We start from the raw sequence: 22144 nt of genomic DNA, 5'->3' as shown, positions 1-22144 counted from the left end.
TGTATGATATTTATACATAATCATCACGGAAAAGATGGTTGCTTCAAATGGGCCATTCCACAAACTACCAATTATTCACCACTGCAAATTCAGCATTGTTCCTCATTCTGACACCATTCAAAGGATTATGTTCTCCTAATTTCAGAGATTAACACATCTAGACAAGTGCTTCTCAACATGGGTACTTTTGACTCTGATCAATGCAGAGACCTGCCCTCTACTGCCAGATGTTTAATAGTGTCCTCAGCATCTTTCGACTGTGTGACCAACATCCTCCCCAATCCATTCGTGAGATGTTTGCAGTTAGTGGCAGGGTGGCTGCTCTTGCTTCCTTTGGCTTCACATTTGCATGCTGTAAGGTCCTTATAATGTGTTCAGCACAGCACTGGGAGGTCACAGAAAATAGAGCCAAGGCACTGAATGGAAAATAGTGTTAACTAAGTTCTCACTGTGTAGAGCATGCCCGCTATTGTAATGAAGAAACTATCTAATAAAAAATTACCTTGCTTACTCCTGCTCATAAAATAATAATAGACAAATTTTATCAAGAGCTCACAATGTGCCAGGCATTGTACAGTACTAATGTTTTACATATACTGGCTCATTTAGCTGCAACAGCAATCCCTGTGTGGCATACCAACACCATTCTTACTTTATAACAATGAAGCGAGTTTAGGAAATGAATTTCCCCAATGTCATGCATTCAACAACTAACTGGTCTGAAATGAAATCTAAGACTCTTGTCTTGCTCTCTCCTGAAGAGAAAGCCCTCAACATATACCCCTGAGAAAGTACAGAGAGTTCAGAACACTGGTTCTGTCGCTCAAGTACCCCATGCACATGTATGGGGACCTGACTTTGATAGGCAGAACCTATGTCCAAAGTAGGACATGGTGTTATGCATATTTAATCCCAGCAGTGGGGAGACAGGTGGAGTTCACTGGCCAGCCATCTTGTTTTGTAAATTCTAGGCCAGTGAGAGTCAGGGTGTCAAAATTAAGGTAGATGGCACCCAAGGAATGACATCTGGGGTTGTCTTGTCTCCACACACACATTTGCACAGAGCTGTACATTGACAAAGTTTAGTCAGTTCATACCAAACCTGAATTCTGGAATGTCTGAGTACATCTCTGTGTAGGAATCAAAGAAAGAGTATGCCTACAAGAAGACTGCAAACCCTGATGCCTCTGAGTGGCAAAAAGGAGAAACTCTTCCATCCCAAGAAACAGGACCATGACGAGGATCAAGGTCAGATTATCTGACTCACTCTCAGGTGCACTGTGGGGCTCCACGGTATGGCTGCTGTGGGGACTGACCAATTCAATGCTCTAGAGCCCTTCTGTCTCAGTCCATCTCTAGTGTCTTTAAACTTTCTTTTCAATTTGCGATGGTTGATGCAGATTGCCAGCAGGATCTAGAATCACCCTGGAGTAAAGCCTCTAAACCTGTCTATGAGGGGTTATCTAGATTAAGGTAGACTCTGGGCACGTATGGAAGGAAGTTTCAAAAATAAAGTACATTGAAATGAGAAGACCTGCCTATTGTGAGCAGCACCATCCCATGGGCTAAAGTCTTAGAATAAATAATAAGAAAATAAAACCAGCTGAACACAAGCATTCATCACTCTCTGCTTCATGGTTGCCGGTGTGATGTGATAAGCTGCCTCAAGCCCCTGCTGCTATTTTTCCTGCCATGACAGACCATGCCCTCAGACAATGAGCCACAATAAAGCCTTCCTTCCTCAGGATGCTCTTGTTGGGTGCTTTATCACAGCAACAGGAACAGTAATGAATACGCTGTTCCACGCTGAGCAATAGTGGTTAAATATGTATGCTCAAGGCAAGAAGCACAAAATTATACTTCTCTGGAAATAACCTTATGCCAAAATGGAGAAGATGGTCATATGCAGCAAAGCCTGGATTGTTCTTGCTTTCTTCTTCCGAACACTTCAAATACTCCTGCTTCCCACATTCAAAGGATGCTAAAAGCACAGAACAAACACATCTGAACTATGTGTTGAAGGATCTTCTTCTTTAAAGCTGGTCATGAAGGGAGTTCTCAAAAGAGAAAAGAAAAGGAGGTCCAAGTTTATGCCCTCAACTTGACCTGTGTCCCTCACAAATGTGTGGAACTCAAAGGTTCAAAATAGCACAAGGTTTCCTTACTTCAAAACCAAGCTTGTTCATGTTTCACCTGAGTGATTTTGTTTATTTAACTCGAGACACATGAAATAAGGTGCCCTGGTGGCTGACGAGCTTTTAGAACAAATCGGATATGCCTCTGTGATGGTATTATCTTTTCAGGAAAGCTCTTAGGCACACCCCTATCCAGTCTTACCAGCACATCCTGTTGTATTCTCTTTCTGACATCTATCCTACATTGTTTTTATTTTTGACACCTGTGTATTGCTAGCTGGCAAATTAGCACCATATTTATTAGACCCAATAACTATTTGGATTTCATTGAACATCTAACCTCTTCTTGAAATAAGGTAGTTCTTTTCTTATAAAAGAGCAAATAAAACATAAGACTCTTCCCTGAAGAAGTCCCAAAGAACTGATGGTGCTTTCCCCATCGTTGTAAGAAAACAGAGGCTGACAGTGAGGTTACTCAGCCAGATCCTGCCCTGCTGCTGGGTCCATCTTTCATCTCTGGAATGACGGCCCGTCACTCTACTTTACATGTGCCTAGTGAGGCATGTCTAAAAAACCCAACAGGTAGTTTAAGAAAAAAAAACTTCCTGTCTATCATGAGAATAAAAATAACTCAGTTGACATAGAAGATTCTGGAAGTAAGATGATGAAGGGAAGGTAAATTCAGCTGTGCTGCAAAGAACTGGAAAAAAGTGCAGTTGCTGAGTCTTCATTGGCCACCAAAGCAAAGAAGCGACCAGGAGATGCTGAAAACCAAGTTCTCATAGCTAGAAGAGGAAGGGTCATGCCGTGGATGACCTAATCACAGAGGCTAAAGAAAGAGGTCAGGTCTATTAACAAGGCCTGGGTTAAGAAGAGACTGTTAAAACAACTCTTAATTTACCATTATACACACAGATCAGCACATCATCATCAGTGTTCATCCCTAAATTTTATATATATATATATATATATATATATATATATATATATATATATATATGTGTGTGTGTGTGTGTGTGTGTGTGTGTGTGTGTATAGATAGATAGATAGATAGATAGATAGATAGATAGATAGATAGATAGATAGATATCACCCCAATCTGTCAAGTATCAGGAATCATTGGTGCAGAAGAGGAAGTGAAATGATTATAAAAGCCAGAGTTGGGAGATGACAACAAGGAAATTGTTCAGTGTACCCCACTGGACATTTGCACATGTGAATTAACAGTGGCTGTAACAACATGCATAAGAACTGCTCAAACTCAAACCAGACAAAAATCTCAGTATAGAGGCAGGAGGTGGCCACAAAGTCCCTATTCTCCGATGAAGAACTATTGTTATTGATAGCTGCCAAGAAAGGGAGAGTTAGTTTTCTTTAAGGGTGTGGATCTAGCAGATTGACCTCCCAAGGGTGTATAGCCAGCACTAATTGGACTAAGGGGACGCTCTGATGTAGAGGCCTCCTGAGCTGGAACTCACCTGAAAGCTTCTTCCATGAGGATTAGCTTTCAAGGTACAGAAAGTACCGTGTAAGCTTCCAAAGGAGAGAATAAATCAACCGTCTTACACATAACAATGAGGCTACGAACCACAACAATGGACGTGACAACAAGCATGTCATGTCACCCTAAAAGTGCAGTGGTTCCACGCATACCTTGGTGGTTACCAAAAGTTCTATAAATCGAAGGGAACCAATTCCTGGCACTGGGAACCTAGCCAATTATCCCAGGGCTGGTGACATCATGGGTACTGGAGAGCCTATAATTACCACTCTACTAAACCAGCATAACCCATAATGACATTCTACATATGTGTCCTTGAATCCACAGATGAGTGTAGTCCTCGCCCCTCATCATGGAAACTTCCTTTTGCAACAGAGACCATTACAGAAAAACACAGCCAATCAAAATGCAGAGTTGTGGATCCCAGTCCCAACAAATACATCTACAAAACAATTCCTGTACTTAAGACTCAGGGAACACTTGGGAAGGGGAAGCAGAAAGATTGTGAGAGTCAGAGGATCAGGGAGTTTGCTGTGAGGTTGCATAGTCCAGGAATGTCAGGAGCTACACCTGTAAAGTCTCACCAACACAACTTCCAAAGATAAGCTGATGAGAAACAACAATAAATGTGCTGATGTAGCTAGGGAACGTCCATGGGGCCTCAACCTTACACAAAAAACAACAGGCAATGAAGGCAGGCTGAGAGCAGAAGGAGTAGTATTCCCCAGGTAAAAGCACACCAACCACTTATCTGATACCAAATGGTCAGCCCTTGAAAACACATACAATTAACATTACACAGATTGAGATTGTTGAATGTAGGATTATACATGCATATACATATATGCATGTACCAATGATCAATGAACAAAAAGACCTTAAATTTGAAAGAAAGTAAAGAGGATTATATGGGGAGGTTTTGTGGAACAAATTGGGTTGGTGGTACTGTAGTTACATTATTAATCTCAAAAGTAAAAGAAGTAATTAAAAAGATGAAGACTCAGAGTCGGATGGGTATGGAAAGGGTGAAGATCTTAGAGGAGTTGGGGGATGGAAGTAAATGTGATAAAAATATAATGCATAAACATCTCAAAAACTTAATAAAAATATTAATAGTGGATAATAAGAAGACTATCAAGACAGGGAGACAGCTCAGTCAGGAAAGGACCATGCAAGCAAGAGGCCTAGAATTCAGATTCCCCAGGACCAATGTAAAAGTAGTGCATCTATATTCCCAGTGCTGGGGAAGTTGGGACAGGAGAATCTCTGAAACTCACTAGCCAGCCAGTCTAGCCAATTGGTGAGTTCCAGGTTCAATGAGAGACCTCGTCTCAAAAAAAAAAAAAAAAAAAAAAAAAAGAGGAAAATTATTTAGAACAACATACAATATCAACTTTTTATAATATCAACCACTCACATAAAATTATCCCCCAAACACATGATGAAGTCATGTGATAATTAGATCATCACTCCATGTTATGCCCACTTCTGTAGCATACACTGCTTATACCATAATAACTAAATCTCATTTCCCAAGAGTACACGTGACTAAAGCTGGAGCATCAGAAGCAAATGCCAAGATCCTAAAGTAGACTTAGGTACAATACAAGCCTCCAAAGAACAGTAGGGAAATAAGGCAAACTGACCTTGTGAGAACTCCATATCTGGTTATTCTGCCCTCTTCAGAGCTTTTGCAAATCGGTATGTGGCACTTGACTCAAGACTTTAGAAGAGCATGTAAGAAAATGTGGTATTCCAGTAGGAAAATGTGCTAATAAAAATGTATGGCGGCCTTATGCATATTCAGCATCTCATTCTGAAAGATGGCTGCTGGGAAGTCTCTATGAGCCTCATTACAGAGATGAAATTGGTTCTGAGGGCCACATGTTATAGTAATCACATCACATGAATGCAAGTCAGGAACTTGTTCTATGACCTCATATGTTCATCATCACAAAGGATCTGTCAGTGATAAAAAGAAATGAACAACTGATATATGGTAGAGTTTTCACAGGAAGAAACAGAAAGTGAAAGATAACCAGGTCAGGAGAGCTCAGAGTACCCTCCAAGTTCTCACCATAGCATCTGTGTGCCCAGTGTGTACCCCTGGCACAGAGTAACTAAATGTGGACATGTATGGAGTGCAGCCAGCACACAGACACACCTCTCAGACCCCATAAACTTTAACTTTTCATAAGGCGCTCCTATATTACAGCCTGCCAGATGCCCTCAGAGGTGCTTTATATCATGTTTTATTTGGAAGAATCTTACCTAGTGACAGAATTATTGCCATTTGGCTGGCAGATGGTTCTTTACAAAAAAAAAAAAAAAAAGTAAATTGAATTGATTCACCACAGCAGAAGAAAATAAAGAAAAACTCCATTTTTAATGGAATGCCATTTTTATTGGGATCATTTCAGTAACTTAGCTCTGGGAGACATGAAAGTGCTACAATAAGGTAAGCACAAAAATATACCAAGACCCAATGTCTTTATAATCCAGAGAGGCTCAGCCTGAATTCAGCTATAGATGGCTTATCTGTGCTTGTCTTGTTTTGCTGCTTGCTTCAAGAAACATTTCTTTAAAATATTTAAGATACGATCTGTATGTACAATTTTATAGATGGACAAAAATGTCCCATGAGGGCCTGAAAGTTGTCATCCAGCTGGTCAAAAATGTATCCAATAAGGTCCCAGGCTCACTGTCTCACAGAGTTATAACTTCCACCCTCTCCCCCACTCCAATTCCAGGCTACATCATCCCTCTACTGGGTTCACACGTGTGAGTGGATGGGCAGTGTGACTCATAGCGGGTCACATTTTAAGGTGTCAACAAATCCCTGCTGCAAGAACATCATGTTAAGTATGATGAGAGGCATGTCCAATCTTTTGACATTGTGACATGATTTTGTCATCTACATAGTTCATGCTTGAGAACCAGGCAATTAAGTTAACATATGTACATATATGTATGTGGGTGGGTGTGTATTTCATGTGCACTTGTGTGTGCACACACAGTGTTTTGAGACAGTTTATAATGTTGTATTGGGCTTCATTCTTAGCTATCCTTGGACCCCATGCCAATCATTGACACATGCTCATTATCCATTCTTAACTAAGCAGAGAAATGTCTGCTATTCAGAGTCAAATAACCCCAGGGTTACAAAGCCACAAAGTTCCTGGTGCTGCTAAGTCAGAGGGAAATTATTCCAGAAAGACTCCACTAGCTGAAACTGAATTCGTTTATTTTACATTTTCTTCCTGTGAGATTTTCAGGTGTAAATTTCTCCCAGATTCTAGGATCCCATACTGATGCACTCAGAACACCCGCAGGCCACTTCTTATGAATGTGTGGAAAGAAAGAAGAGGGAAAGAGGTAGAGGGGACAGGAAATGGAGGTGAGACAGGTGGATCAAAAACAGCAGCTGGTCCTTGGATCAGACAGTGTCCTCTGCTGTGATCCTGGTTTATGTCCCCTTGGCTGACAGCAAAGGGCACTTGGGCATGCTGAATGGGACTCTCCATTTCCTCACAGGCCTCTATTCAGCCTTTCCCAATTTACTAAGATCTGCCAAAGCTGCAGATGTTCTCTTGATGACAGGAACAAGATGCCCACGATTCAGCAAGATTGGTTGAATAACATGAATTCAAAACAATAATACATTTGTGAGTTACTTTTCATACTGATGTGTGTATGAACTGCTTTCCCTATTGTTGTGACAGAAGTCACTTAAGGAAGGACAGAGTTATTCTGGCTCACAGTTTGAGGGATCCCTTCCATTGTGGACAAAAAGGAGTAACCTTGTTGTCAAGTGGTAGAGAGTTGAATAGTGGCAATCAGCTCAAATTCTCTTTTTCTTCAGTCTCCAGTCAAGGTCCAGCTGCTACTTACATCCCCTGTGGTTGGTTACCTCCTGCATTTCCTTTCTGGGAACTCTAGCATAGACACATACAAAGATGTATTTCCATGGTGATTTTAAATCCAGTCAGGTTGACAATTAAGATTAATCATCACTGTATGTTATGATAATATTTTATGTTAGATGGACAGACAAAAACTTAGAAAGGTTTGCACTCTGGGCTCCTGGACAAGTGTGTCTGATGGGGAATAATTAAGACCCATCATCCTTAGCTATAGCAAAATGTATTACTTTTTCTATGTATGTGATGTGAGATTGTTATACCAAACTAACACATTCATAATAAGATTTCAGTCAACAGCGAAATCATTTATAAGTGAGTTACCAAGAAACACTAATAACCCTAAAACATTACTTTAATCAATGTGTGATCTCTCTGGTTTGGGGGCCCATTGGTTTGAATCTATAAAAGTTGACCTTCATGTTTGTCTCACACATAAAGTTAGGTTGACTCCTCCTAATGATAGGTTGTCTTGCTCTTCACAGTGCTCCTATATTCCTAAGTGTGGAAACAACTTTGAGGAGTCCATGTCTCTTGTGAGTGTCGTCATGGAAAACTTCAGGAGACACCAACACTTTCCCTGCTATTCTGACCCAGAAGGAAACCAGAAGAGTGTCATCCTGACCAAACTCTACAGCTCCAATGTGCTGTTCCATTCTCTCTTCTGGCCAACTTGTATGATGGCTGGGGGTGTGGCGATCGTTGCTATGGTGAAACTAACTCAGTACCTCTCCCTGCTCTGTGAGAGGATCCAACGGATCAACAGATAAAAGAAAAAACAATCATGGATAAGATATTTTTCTTTAAAGCTCAAATACTGTTTTATTTCGTTCTTCACCAAAGAACCTTAAGTTTGTAATGTGCAGTCTCTTATGGGTTCCTTAATATATTATTCTATGTAGAGCAATAATGCAAACGCTGTCCTATATGCAAACATGATGTCCTTATTATTCAGGAGAATCAACTGTTCCTCATTGGTTGGTTGTTTCATTGTATTGTTTTGATGCTGGAACTAGTCTGTCCTCTTTCCACCAGAATAGGGCTCAGCTACTCATTGCTAAGTGTTGTGGGGCACAGGGGCATGAAGGCACTATCCCCAAGACCAGGTCTCTGTTCTGAGTTTCCAGACTTCATGAAGACAAGAGTTTTCTTCATTTGTTGTTTACTGAAGCTACAGCCAAAAACGCATTTTTTTTCTTATCCTATATTGAGCCCTGTAGCAAGTGAAGGGGTTGTTTCCTGACTAAAGGGTATTAAACTTTTATTATTGTTATTATTATTACCACAGCACTGTAAGGAAGGGGGGAAACCTAGCCAGCAACTTTTCTTTCATCACTTTTCATTCACAACTTCAGATTTTTAAAAATAATTATCGACTCTCTAATGTCTTCCGAACAGAGTCCTTTTTTTCCATCTATGACCCTGCTACTGTGTGGGAGACAAAGCTGGTGAGATCACTCCCAGTAAACTGACTGGGTGTTGGTAGGCATGCCATTGCAATTTTGGAAAGTCTATGTTACAAAGATATTTATGTGAAATCTTAATTCCATTTCCACTGGACTATTAGAATCAAATACTAATATACTAAGGACTGGTGAATTGGTTGCAATGGGTGAGTCTGTCAGGGCCAGCTATCATGTTGGAATATTACTCTTTGAGAATTTATGTTTCAGTAAACGAATGTATGTATGGTCTCTCTTTCTGAAAAAAAAAAAAAAAACTGTTGCCTGTTGGGGTTTTAAATCTATGTGTGCACAATCTTTGTCTCCTCTACATATTTTATTTTTCTACTCACTGTTCCCTTTTGGTTATTATATTTTATATGCAGAATAGACCTTTTTCCTAACACATGTTTGAAATGAATAACAGGTTTGAGGGAAGCCTTTCTTCACATTGATGTTTACTCATTCTATTTGGTGGGGGGGAAAGGGGGTTGGTTTTAAATAAAGACATTCTGTCTTTTATTTAATATTGATATCTAAGGGAGAAGACAAACATCTATCTTTCTCATCTATATTTAAGTACCCTTTTGTAACATAGTATCGATGTTTTTTAGGTAATTGCAAAATTTTACAAATCATTTGTGGAATGAACAGTGAAACTTATCTGAGGAAGCAGAATATTGTAATTCATAGTCTGACTTTTCATAAGCAAATAAATCCCTAGGGTGTAATCAGGACTTCAAATGTGTAATTAAATTTTTTAAACCCATTTGATGGCAAGATTTTAATACTTCTTGCATTCAGATAAACCCATGACTATCCAAACAATCCTAATTTATATTCAAAGGTATTTTAAGAGACTTTTTCTGACACTTAAACAATACATGTTATGTTGTAAACATTTGGAAAACACCACAGAAAATCATTTATTTTTATTCCATCTTTAAAATGTATTTGTCAAGATAGGAGAGAATCCTTTGGGACTATAGGGCTGAAATTTGCAATCTTAAATGTTCCCTGGGATTCCCATCAACTGATGCAAGGATGAAGCATACATGATGACATTATGACATATTTTATTTTTAACTTTTTTAAGATTTTTCATTAAAAGTTCCAAGCTAAGACCTGGAGCCAGCTATACGTGAGGACTCGCTTTAAATTCCTGATGCCCTAGGTTCAATCCCCAATCGTTGAATAAAGAAAAATCATCTGTATTAGTCAGGGTTTTACTGCTGTGAGCAGACACCATGACCAAGGCAACTCTTATAAGGACAACATTTAATTGAGGCTGGCTTACAGGTTCAATGGTTCAGTCCATTATCATCAAGGTGGGAGCATGGCAACATCCAGGCAGGCATGGTGCAGGAGAGCTGAGGGTTCTATATCTTGTTCAGAATACAAACAGAGGAAGACTGGCTTCCAGGCAGCAAGGATGAGAGTATTAAAGCCCATGTCCACACCTACTCCAACAAAGCCACACCTATTCCAACAAGGCCACACCTCCAAATATTGCCACTCCCTGGGCCAAACATATACAAACCATCACAACATCCCAACTGATGAATTATATAAGAATGTAGAAAAACAACATCGAAGGATCCTAACTAGATTCCTCTTGTATGTCAAAATAGTAACACCTTTAGACTAACTTAGATGTGAACACAAATGTCTGTCATCAGTGAGAAAGATACCAAACTATTATCATGTTAAATACCTTGCACCCATTAACTAATTTGCTACTCACAACATCTCTATTAGAGGACCATCATTACCTCAGCCTACAGATGTTAAATCACTTCCCTCCAAATTATAGTGATCGTGGAAAGCAAAGAAAAGGCTCATCATGTCGTTTTTCCATTATAGGAGCCATTATCATAGCTTCGACGTCTTTTAAGTTAACTCTGAGGAATTCTGGGAGTTAGAAGGTTTTACAGAAATGCCAAAGAAAGAGAGACAAATGGGAAGACGGTGATCAGGAAATGGTGAGGAGGTGGCTAAGAAAGGCAGATGTCCTCCTGGTGATAAATTTAGGTGTTAGACCACCAGACAGACACAAGGTCTTTTGTGACATTAGCATTTTAAGGGCCAGAGAGTTGGCTCAGCAGATAAAGCCACTTGCCAGCAAGTTTGATGACCTGAGCTCAACACCTGGGACCCACACGCTAGAAGGAGAGAAATGTACTTCACAAATTGTTCTCTGAACTATACACATGAGCATCGTAGCAAGCAAGCACGTGCACACACACACACACACACACACACACACACACACACATTTGTACACACCCTAAATAAAACATAATAAGATTAGAATTCTGTTCTGTGTATAAAAGGAAGGACAACCCTGACCTTCAGGGGACAGTCTGATGCTCAAATAGAATCTATGTGTATAATCTATGGGTTGGTTTAAAAAAAAAAAGAGCAGCCTCCTTGTTATATTCACAATAAAACACTTATCTCTTTAGGACTCAGAACCTTATTTACATTGGCAACAGCAGATCATAGTCTCTACATTATTCAACAAGAATGATTTCCCCAAATGTTACAGATGTCTATGTGTCCAAATCACTTTCATTATCCAATTGGCACATCCCATCTAAAACTTTATTGATTTCAGATTGCCTGAGTTGCAATTGTATTAAAACCCAGAAATGATAAATGTATCAATGACTGCTTGCAAATAGCTATAATAAAAAGATATGGTTCTGTGGAAAGCTACCAGCAAAGTACCCTGCTGATGCTAATGTGTGGGCATCATAAATAGCTCTTAGGCAGGCTGGATGACAGCTAGAGTTTCAGCATGCTATCCTTCTTCCATTCCTGCAAATGATCAAAGAATACTTACATGTGACATTTATAAAACAAACAGTTTTCCACAGTGTTGTGAAATAATGTCTCGCTGCATTCCTGTGGGTAAAACATGTTGACTGTAATTGTTATGTTGACATTAACAAAGAGAAAAGTGAGATGAGCTATTGAATGAAGTGGGTTCAGACAATAACTTTAAACACAATTCTAGTTACCCTGCTCACTTCCCCTCAAAGACACTGAAATAAACGATGTTCAAGAAGTTAGCAAGTCTCACTGGCCAGTAAGAAGGAAAACATGGTTAAAAGTAGAATGTTGTTCCTTTTCTTAAACTCTGGGGAGTTGGGGGGGGGGGGGCGCAGGTAAGATTTTGGAGTTTTGCCTACATGTGTTTCTGTGCACTTTATGTGTACCTGGTACTCTCAGGGGTCAGAGGAAGGAATCAGATCACCTGAGACTAGATTGCAGATTGTTGTGAGATGCTGTGTGGATGCTGGGAATTGACCTGGGTCTTCTAGAACTATGAACTGTTGTTCCATCCCTCCAGCCCCACCCTTTCTTTTCCCCTTTCCCCTTGTGTAGGAATTTGGCTAGAACAGCTTACTATCCTGCCATAATCTTCCCAACACATATGCCACATGAACTTTGACTTGAAGGGTCTTCCTTTCTTCAGGCAGGACAGAGTAGACAGTCCTACATGAATCTGTTCCATCTCTTCTGTATCTGCAGAAACTGTGGGGAATAAAACAAAGTGTCCACCACTGCCTCCTTCCTTTTTAACCAGTCTGTGATCTACTAGAGGAGTTGAAATAAAGACATGAAAAACAAAAACCTAAGAATAACATAGTGAGTGTTAAATCTACAAAGTCAGTATGATGCTACCTACAAAACAGCATAAGATATAGTCATAGAGATATAGATCATATAGATATAGGTATTCTAATATGGTATACAACATTCAGTATGTGCTTGCTAAGTACCAATTATAAATATTAATAGTAAAATAGAGAACTAAGATTAGTAGTACTATAAACACTACAAAATAAATAATTCCTTGGAGCTGAATAACTCTTAAATTAATGATTCCAGGACTGGACAGATGATTCAACAGCTACAAATACTTGCTGCTCTTGGTTCAGGTTCAGTTCCCAGCATCTACAGCATACTCACAACAGCCTGTGACTCCAACTATAGAGGACCTAGTGCTCTCTCTGGTCTCTCTGGCCACCAAGCACCCACATAGTGCACACACACACATAGACACACACACATGTACACACACATATGATGCTAAACAACCATATACATAAAAATCAAAATAAATAAATCTTTAAAGCAAAGTCATTTGTGGGAACAGGACTGAGGATGGGGCAGGGGGTGATAGGCAATGAACCATGTGACAAATCTCTGGAAATCAGATCATGAGACCAGCATCAGGTTGCAGATCTGAGTTTACTGCCCAGCACATAAGCTTATACACAGTGTTTGAGCCAATCCCAAGCCATTAAATCTTCAACCAATCATATCTCAACACACCATCACCATGCCCCAGTGAAAACCCTGCCTGAAAAGGTTACTCAGAATAAGGATGGGGGTATGTCAGGGGAAGGAGGAGGGCAGGGGGAGGGGGGTTACAGGGGAAGTGGGGATTAGAGAGGGGAAGGAGGGAGGGGGAAGAGGAAGAAGGGGGGAGCATTGTCATCTGTTAGCACTTCTGGAAGACAGGGCTTCCTTTTCGCTGTCTCACCTGTGTCTCAGGCGTCATCTTAGATCTAATGCTACGTATGGCAGATCAGGACTCTTCAGAGGGTCGCAGGAACCTGTGGCTCATCACTCTCCATCCCACTCTTTCCTTTCCAAGATTGACTTCCACATCTCCCATATCATTTTTACTAAAATTCATGCCAATCAACGACTCCCTTCCTAGCATCCTCAATGAGAGTAATCTGATGACAAGGAAGGTTGATGTCTGATGACTGGGTTGGTTTCTACAATGAAATACCTGACACAGGGGACTTTTGCAGAAAGGCTTACAGCATGCATAGCTTTGGAGGCTTTGGTTGGAAGACTCTCTGCTTTGGGTCACTAATGAGAACACTAGGTGACAGTGTCAGGATTACACATGACAGTGAATGGACACATATGACCCATGAATCAGAGGCAGAGAATAAGATTTGGTCCGATAGTCCTTGGTGACCTGAGGACTGTCCATTAGACTCCACAGCACTTCCCAGGGCTTCTCCTCTAGATGGACAATTGGGGGCCATCCATCTATAAACAATGGCAGTTACCACCTGAAATACAGCTATTTGTAAGGAAGGTAACCACTTAATGATAGAAATTTGCCTTCTCAGAACACACACCGAAATGTACAAAATAAACCAAGCCATCCCATCACTGACTTATTTTTCTAGCAAGATTTTTTGACATAATTTCTTATTGAATCTGGAAATTTCCCAGCATGCACCCCAATCTCATTTATTTCCCAGTCCTTCTATATCTGCTCTCCACTGTTGTAGCTCCACACACCCCCACCCCGCAAAAGTAAATTAAAAAACAAAAACAAAAACAAAACAGAAACCATCTCATCAACCGCTCTAGGCAACAATCTGTTCCTCTGTCATCGGCAGCCTTCTGTGCATGCACCACTCTGCTCCTCCATCTTTCCTCCATCTCCATCACATATGAATTTGTTGTAGTGGCACAGGACGTCAAGGTGTGTTGTGCAGTATACTCTGTTGTCCAAACAGCACTATCTGTGACTGTTCATTGCAATGAGTCAAGGCCTCTGTTCAAGGCCTCTGGTTTCTGCTACAATATCAATACTTGACCCTCCCCCATTGGATTGAGAATGGGGTCCCTAATGGAGAAGTTAGAGAAAGGACTGAAGGAGCAGAAGGGGCTTGCAACCCAATAGGGAACAACAGTATCAACCAACCAGACCTCCTAGTGACTAAACAACCAACCAAGGAGTATACATAGAGACTTGCAGATATCCTGCCCCGAGTCGTAGGGATCTGAACTATCTGTACTATAGGGATCCTGCAACTATAGATCTGTAGACCTGGTCTCTTCATGCACTTCAGCCCCTCATAGATGGGGAAGATGTTGGGGTGGGCCAACTCAAAGCCCTGGCTAAGATCGAAAACTCAGGTGACAGTAGATACTGTCGAGGATGTAGAGAAAGAGAAACACTCCTCCATTGTTGGTGGGATTGCAAGCTGATACAGCCACTCTGGAAATCAGTCTGACAGTTCCTCAGAAATTGGACATAGTATTACCTGAGGACCCAGCTATACCACTCCTGAGCAAAAGATTCTCCAATGTATAACAAGAACACATGCTCCACTATGTTCATAACAGACTTATTTATAATAGCCAGAAGCTGGAAAAAACCCAGATGTCTTTCAACAGAGCAGTGGATACAGAAGATGTGGTCCATTTACACAATGGAGTACTACTCAGCTATTAAAAACAATGAATTCATGAAATTCACAAGTAAATGGATGGAACTAGAAAATATCATCCTGAGAGAGGTAACCCAATCACAAAAGAACACACATGCTATGCATTCACTGATAAGTGGATATTAGCTCAAAAGCTCAAAATACCCAATATACAATTCACAGACCACGTGAAGCTCAAGAAGAAGGAAGACCAAAGTGTGGGTGCTTTGGTCCTTCTTAGAAAGGGGAACAAAATACTCACAGGAGGAAATATGGAGACAAAATATAGAACAGAGACTGAAGGAAAGGTCATCCAGAGGCTGCCCCACCTGGGGATTCATCCCATATACAGTCACCAAATCCAGACACTATTGTGGATGACAAGTGCTTGCTGAAAGGAGCCTGATATAGCTGTCTCCTGAGAGGCTCTGCCAGAGCCTGACAAATACAGAGGCAGATGCTCAAAGCCAACCATTGGATTGAGAATGGGGTCCCTAATGGAGAAGTTAGAGAAAGGACTGAAGGAGCAGAAGGGGCTTGCAACCCAAAAGGGAACAACAGTATCAACCAACCAGACCTCCTAGTGACTAAACAACCAACCAAGGAGTATACATAGAGGGACCAATGGCTCCAACCGCATATGTAGCAGAGGATGGTCTTGTCGGGCATCAATGGGAGGAAAGGTTCTTGGTCCTGTGAAGGCTCAATGGATGCCCCAGTGTAGGGAAATTTGAGAGCGGGGAGGCAGGAGTAGGTGGGAGGACACCTTCATAGAAGCAGGGGGAGGGGGCATGGGATAGGGAGTTTCTGCAGGGGAAACTGGGAAAGGGGATAACATTTGAAATGTAAATAAAGAAAATATCCAATTAAAAAAAGGAAATTAACAACAACAAAAAAAAAGAAAACTGTTCTTTAACCTAGTTAAATGTGAGTCTCCCAGACCTTTAAAAACGGTAATATGACTTGTAACTAAAGGACCACGGAGAAAGCTTCAATGGCCTTTACACAATCCCACCAACTATTAGCAACACCTGAAAGTAGTCTTTCTCCCTCATCCTCCACCTCTACCTCCCCTCCCCCTCTTTCTCTCCCTCTTCCCCTTCCATTACCTCTCTATCTCCCTCTATTAGTCTTCTGATGTTTATATTTTTCTCTGGGCTAGATTTTTATTCTTCATGGTAGCAACAAGAATGATTTGTACCGCCGGGCGTGGTGGCGCACGCCTTTAATCCCAGCACTTGGGAGGCAGAGGCAGGCGGATTTCTGAGTTCGAGGCCAGCCTGGTCTACAAAGTGAGTTCCAGGACAAGCCAGGGATACACAGAGAAACCCTGTCTCAAAAAAAAAACAAAAAAAAAAGAATGATTTGTACCAACTCTTATTCATGTAATCTGTATCTTGATAGTTACAGAAGTGATACCCGGCACTAATTTCAGATCTTATGAAAACCAGTCATCTTTGTAGCACCAATCCCCTACTGAGACAATCAGTACAGTGGTGGTGAACATTTATTGTCAGATTGCACAGACCAGCATTTCATGGCCACCTCTGTAATGATGGAGGCAAGGCATATGGCCGAAGCTGCACAAGATGGGAGTAAACTCATTCTATAAAGAAAAGTTGGTATGTGGTGGTTAGGGTGTGGCTCAGTTAATAGAGTATGTTCCTAGCATGCACAAAGCCTTGAGTTCCATATATTGGCTGTAGTTCTATACATCCACAACCCCAGCACTCAGAAGATGAAAGCAGAGGGATCCAGTTCAAGGCCATTCTCCATTACACAGCAAGTTTGAGGCCAGCCTGGGATGTGTGAGACCATGCCTCAAACTTAAAGAAAACCTAGCTTGTGGTAAAAATCTGGTATGTGGTAAAGAAAAGAAGAAAGGATACTAGGCAAGTAAAACCAGCAGATGTCTACTGCAGGCAGGTAGAATAAGTCATGCCAGATTCTTTTTCCAGCATTTCCACAAAGGAGAAAGTTTCCACACTGAAGACAAGGTGAGTGTTGCTGGGAAAGAAGAGGGGAAAGAGGAGTCCGTGCTCATGATGCTGTCTGCAATATTTTCATGACTGAGTAAGTTTTCTCATGCAATTCCCAAAGGGAAGGATACATTCTGGTTCTCACTAACTAAGGGATGCAAAGTTATTGGGTTTTGCAGAGGACAGAAAGCTCACTTAGAAAAAAAGTAGATAGATGATCTGCTCGTGGCACAATAAGAAGAGGGAGCTGATTGGAAACAGAAACAAGGTTAAAAGAAGACTGACAAATGTATGTGGCAAGGGGATTGAGAACTCTTTAAGGTTAGCAATCATGCAAGTGTACAAGTGTGTGTGTGTGTGTGTGTGTGAGAGAGAGAGAGAGAGAGAGAGAGAGAGAGAGAGAGAGAGAGAGAGAGAGAGAATGTTAGCAAATATTACTAAGGAACTGATTTGTTTCTCCTAGAGCTCTTATCCTCTGGGACCCTGGAATGTCTATTTGGTGTATGAACAGTAGAGGGTCTCCTCCTGGTGCATGCTTACTCTGGAGTAAATTAATGGAAGAAACCCATGAAGAGGTAAGGTAGGTAAGGAGTGTGTGAAGAGATGAGCTAGGTAAGGGCTGTGTGAAGGGGTGAGGTAGGCAAGGGATGTGGGAGAAAGAAACTTCCCCAACCTCCCAGGTTTTTTCCACATCAAAAAAAAAAAATGTAACAAAGTCACTCATCCTTAGACTATTCAGTGACATTTATTACCACAATTAAATCAGGAAGCAGCATTATCTGCTGCATCCCATCCTCACCTACCATCTGTTGCATCATGGTTACATCAGCAACCAAACACCTCCATAACACCCTTGATTCCTGTCTGTGCTAATTCACCAGCCTCCTCCTGTCAGGTATCAGGTCTCAGTCCTTTTATTTGTGGATTCAAACTTTAGCAGTTCCTTTGAGACAGCTGCACTACCAAACTGGGCCCTCATAGTGAACCACAATAACAGGCTTTCCTTGTGCCACCCTGGAGAAGCCTCGTTCTGCAACCATTAACAGTATGTGTCACTGACCAAGTGCAGCCAGCTGTGACAGCTGCCGTCCAATAGTACTGGGAAGGTAGTGAGCTCAGAGGCCTCAAGATGAATGTAAACACTGCTCTTCGTGTCCAGCACCTGACGAGTGTAGACCTCAGTGTTGATGATTTACTCTGACTCATCTCTAGGAAGTTATAGCCACTTGGAAACTTTCAGCCTCAAATGCAGCCCCAGGATCTGACAGAAGAAATTCAAAGCACCAGAGTGAGCTGCCAAAGAAAGCCTTGGGTATCAGTCTGGATTTGTGTTTCCATTAATGAAGAGTTTTTTTTTCCCTTTGCTGCCTCTAAAGTCTAGCTGGCTGACTAAATGGCCTTTAGAGCACTAACAACAACCAGGCGAGCCCCTTGGGCATCCAAGGCTGTTAGAAAATCTATCAAGAAGCCACATGTCTAAATCCTCCAACTTAAAACCAGTGACTGTTTCTTTTAAGAAGGAAGCATTTGATTAATTGACCAACCAGAAACTGCCAGAATTTGCTACTAAACTCAGTTTGGAAAAACTTCACCAAGAACTGAAACCCAGTAGCTCTTTTGAAAAACAAACAACACCAGCAAGGAACCTCACCTCTGACTACAATGTGAGCCAAGTTTCATACACAGCAGCCACATAGTCATTCAGTTAAATGACTCCACCTCTCAATGTGGTGGAAATCAAGAAGCCAAATCTACCATTTGCTGGCATCAGGGGAAGATTCGATCGATTTTCATTCTGTGGGGGTCCTAGACCTCGTTAAGGAGACTTACACATCAAGAAAAGCTAGTGATACATTTTTGTCACTGTTGTGTTTTATAAAAAGGAGAGAAAGAGAGAGAGAGAGAGAGAGAGAGAGAGAGAGAAAGAAAGAAAGAAAGAAAGAAAGAAAGAAAGAAAGAAAGAAAGAAAGAAAGAAAGAAAGAAAGAAAGAGAGAGGAAGAGAGGGAGGGAGGAGAAAGAGAGAGAGAGAGAGAGAGAGAGAGAGAGAGAGAGAGAGAGAGAGAGAGAGAGAGAGAGAGAGAGAAGGGGTGTCCATGCTAAAGCATCCCTTCCCCCTAAGGTACCAGCCACACAATGGATATAAAACCCAGTGGTCAAGGACTAGAGGAGCATGCACAAACTCCTAGGTCATAATATCAGTACAACAACAAAAGAAAAAAGCAAGAAAGAAATAAACAAAGAAAGAAGTTGGGGATGAACAGAGAGATGGAAGGAGGGAGGGAGGGAAGAAGGGAGGGAGGGAAGAAGGGAGGGAAGGAAGTGGTGAGGGAGGGAGAAAAATGTTTAACAAACCATATCACAATATTTCTCTAGGAAATTCTTGAAGAGGACCTGTTTGTATCCCAGTTGTTTCATTTTGCTTTTATATTTCCATCCCCTACACCAGCACAATTCCAGGTACACATTGAAGGAGGCTCAACAAATATTACTTAAGTGGGTAAATGAGCAATTGAATTATTGGTGTCAGAGCCTTGTGCCCAGAAGCTCTGCCTACAAGATAAAACACTTGGTAAGTGCACAAGCAAGGATCACTTCTAGACTCCTGGGGTCTGATAGAAAAATAGCAGATGGCCCAGAGCAGACACTGTCTGTCTTGAGCAATAATTTCTCAGCACAAGAACATACTGAGCATCATCTATCACCCAGGAAGTTCAAGAGCCTTGCTACACGTGAACATGAGATGTAAGTGAGGAGAAGAGGGAGAATCTCAAACTTGTAGAAAATAACACCTCAGAAAAGACAAGGTGCTTAAATAAGTGCCCAAGTGAAGTCACTCAGGCCTCTATTTTGGTTCTTCATTGTGACACTGGGTAAGATATAGTTAACTTGTGCATCCATTCCATCCCTTACAAAACTAACATAACAATAGCTTTGCCCCTAGACTAAGTGAAATAATATATAAAAATGCTTAGTAAATTGACCACCACAGAGTTTAATCAGGAAAGGTGAAAACTGCTTACTAATGCTTCAGTCATAGGCCAAAGCAATGCTTATTTTTAGAACTGGCCACTGAAACATGGAAGAAGCACTGTTTCCCCAGATCTAATCCCCCACTCTCATCCTCAGTGCTGCAACAGTAAACCCACAGCAACCTTTCTTTGCTACCCACATCTCCTGAAGATCCTACAGTCCATCCCTTCCTAACTTCCCTTCCTCCACCAGGTCAATTTATCCAAATCCAAGAACACATCAAAAAGATAATCTACTATGATCAAGTAGGCTTCATCCCACAGATGCTGGGAAAATTCAACATATGAAAATCAATAAATGTAATCCACCATGTAACCAGACTAAAAGACAACTACATTATCATATCATTAGATGCAGAAAAGGCCTTTGGCAAAATCCAATACTCCTCCTTGATAAAAGTCCTGGAGAAATTAGTGATACAAGGAATATGCCTAAACATAATAAAGGCAATTTACATCAAGTCTATAGTCAACACCAAATTAAACGGAGAGAAACTCAAAGCAGTTCCTTGAAAATGGAGAACAAGACAAACTTGTCCACTTACTTCATATCTACTAAATATAGTACTTGAAGTCTTAGAGCAATAGGACAACTGAAGGGTGTATCAAGGGGGATAAAGATTCGAAAGGAAGAAGTCAAAGTATCATTATTTGCAGATGATATGATAGGTCACATAAGTGACGCTAAAATTCACCAGAGAACTCCTACAGCTAATAAACACTTTCAGCAAAGTAGCTGAATACAAGATTAACTCAAAAAAATCAGTAGCCCTTTTATATATAAATAGCAAATGGACTGAAACAGAACTCAGGTTAAAATCTTCTTTCACAATAGCCTCAAATAATATAAAATTTCTTAAGGTAACTCTAACCAAGCAAGTGAAAGATTTCTATGACAAAAACTTCAAGTCCTTGAAGAAGATAGAATGATATCTGATGCTCATAGATCAGTAGTATTGACACTGTAATAAAAGTCCACCCTTCCAAAGCAAGCTATAGATTCAGTGAAATGCCTACTAAAACTCCAACACAATTCTTCACAGACAATCAAAGAATAATTCCTAACTTCACATGGAAAAATTAAAAACCCAGGATATCTAAAATAATCCTGAACAATAAAGGAACTGCTGGAATTCTCACCATTCCCTATTTCAAATTGTACTACAGAGCTATAGTGATAAAAGCCACATGGTGTTGCCATAAAAACAGATACACTGATTAATGAAATTGAACTGAAAATCTAGACATAAATTCACACACATATAGATACCTGATTTTTTTTTAAGAAGCCAGAAATACACACTGGATAAAAGACCGCATCTTCAACAAATGGTGCTGGTCAAATTGATGTCTGCATTAAAAGAATGCAATAGATCCATACCTATCACTCTGCACAAAATTCAAGTCCAAGTGGATTAAAGTTCTCAACATAAAATCAGAAAAACTGACCTTGATAGAAGAGAAAGTGGGATATGGCCTTGAATGCACAGGAGACAGCTTCCTGAACAGGCACTAAGATTAACAATTAATAAATGGGACTTCATAAAACTGAAAAGCTTCTGTAAGGAAAAAGACACCATCAATCAGACAAAGCACCAGGCTACAGAATAAGGAAATATTTTTACCAACTCCACATTTGATAAGAGATTATTATCCAAAATATAAAAAGAACTCAAGAAATTCAACATCAAAAACCAAAGGATCCAATTTAAAAATAGAGTTCGGATCTAAACAGGGAATTCCCAATAGAGGAATTTCAAATGGCAGAGAAATACTTAAAGAAATGTTCATGGAAGCAATCACACTAAAATCAGGGACTAGACAAGGCTGCCCATTTTCTTCCTACCTATTCAATATAGTACTTGAAGTCCTAGCCAGAGCAA

General features: G+C 40.7%; 1 protein-coding gene across 2 annotated transcripts in view; it reads left to right on the top strand.

The window, feature by feature from the left end:
• Kcnmb2 (potassium calcium-activated channel subfamily M regulatory beta subunit 2) overlaps nt 1-9735 on the top strand; it is a 300378-nt gene extending 290643 nt beyond the window's left edge. For both annotated transcript variants that reach the window (XM_021158826.3, XM_085835975.1), the window contains one exon: nt 8042-9735. In XM_021158826.3, the coding sequence (XP_021014485.1) occupies nt 8042-8326 (285 nt within the window). In that variant the 3' untranslated portion in view covers nt 8327-9735. The remainder of the gene's footprint in view (nt 1-8041) is intronic.
• Nucleotides 9736-22144: the final 12409 nt, after the last annotated feature.

Source organism: Mus caroli, unplaced genomic scaffold (genome assembly GCF_978045245.1).
Source record: "Mus caroli unplaced genomic scaffold, Mus_caroli_1 scaffold_3, whole genome shotgun sequence".
Lineage (NCBI taxonomy): Eukaryota > Metazoa > Chordata > Mammalia > Rodentia > Muridae > Mus > Mus caroli.
The sequence above is the reverse complement of the archived record's forward strand: the minus strand, read 5'-3'. Positions and strand labels throughout refer to the sequence as shown.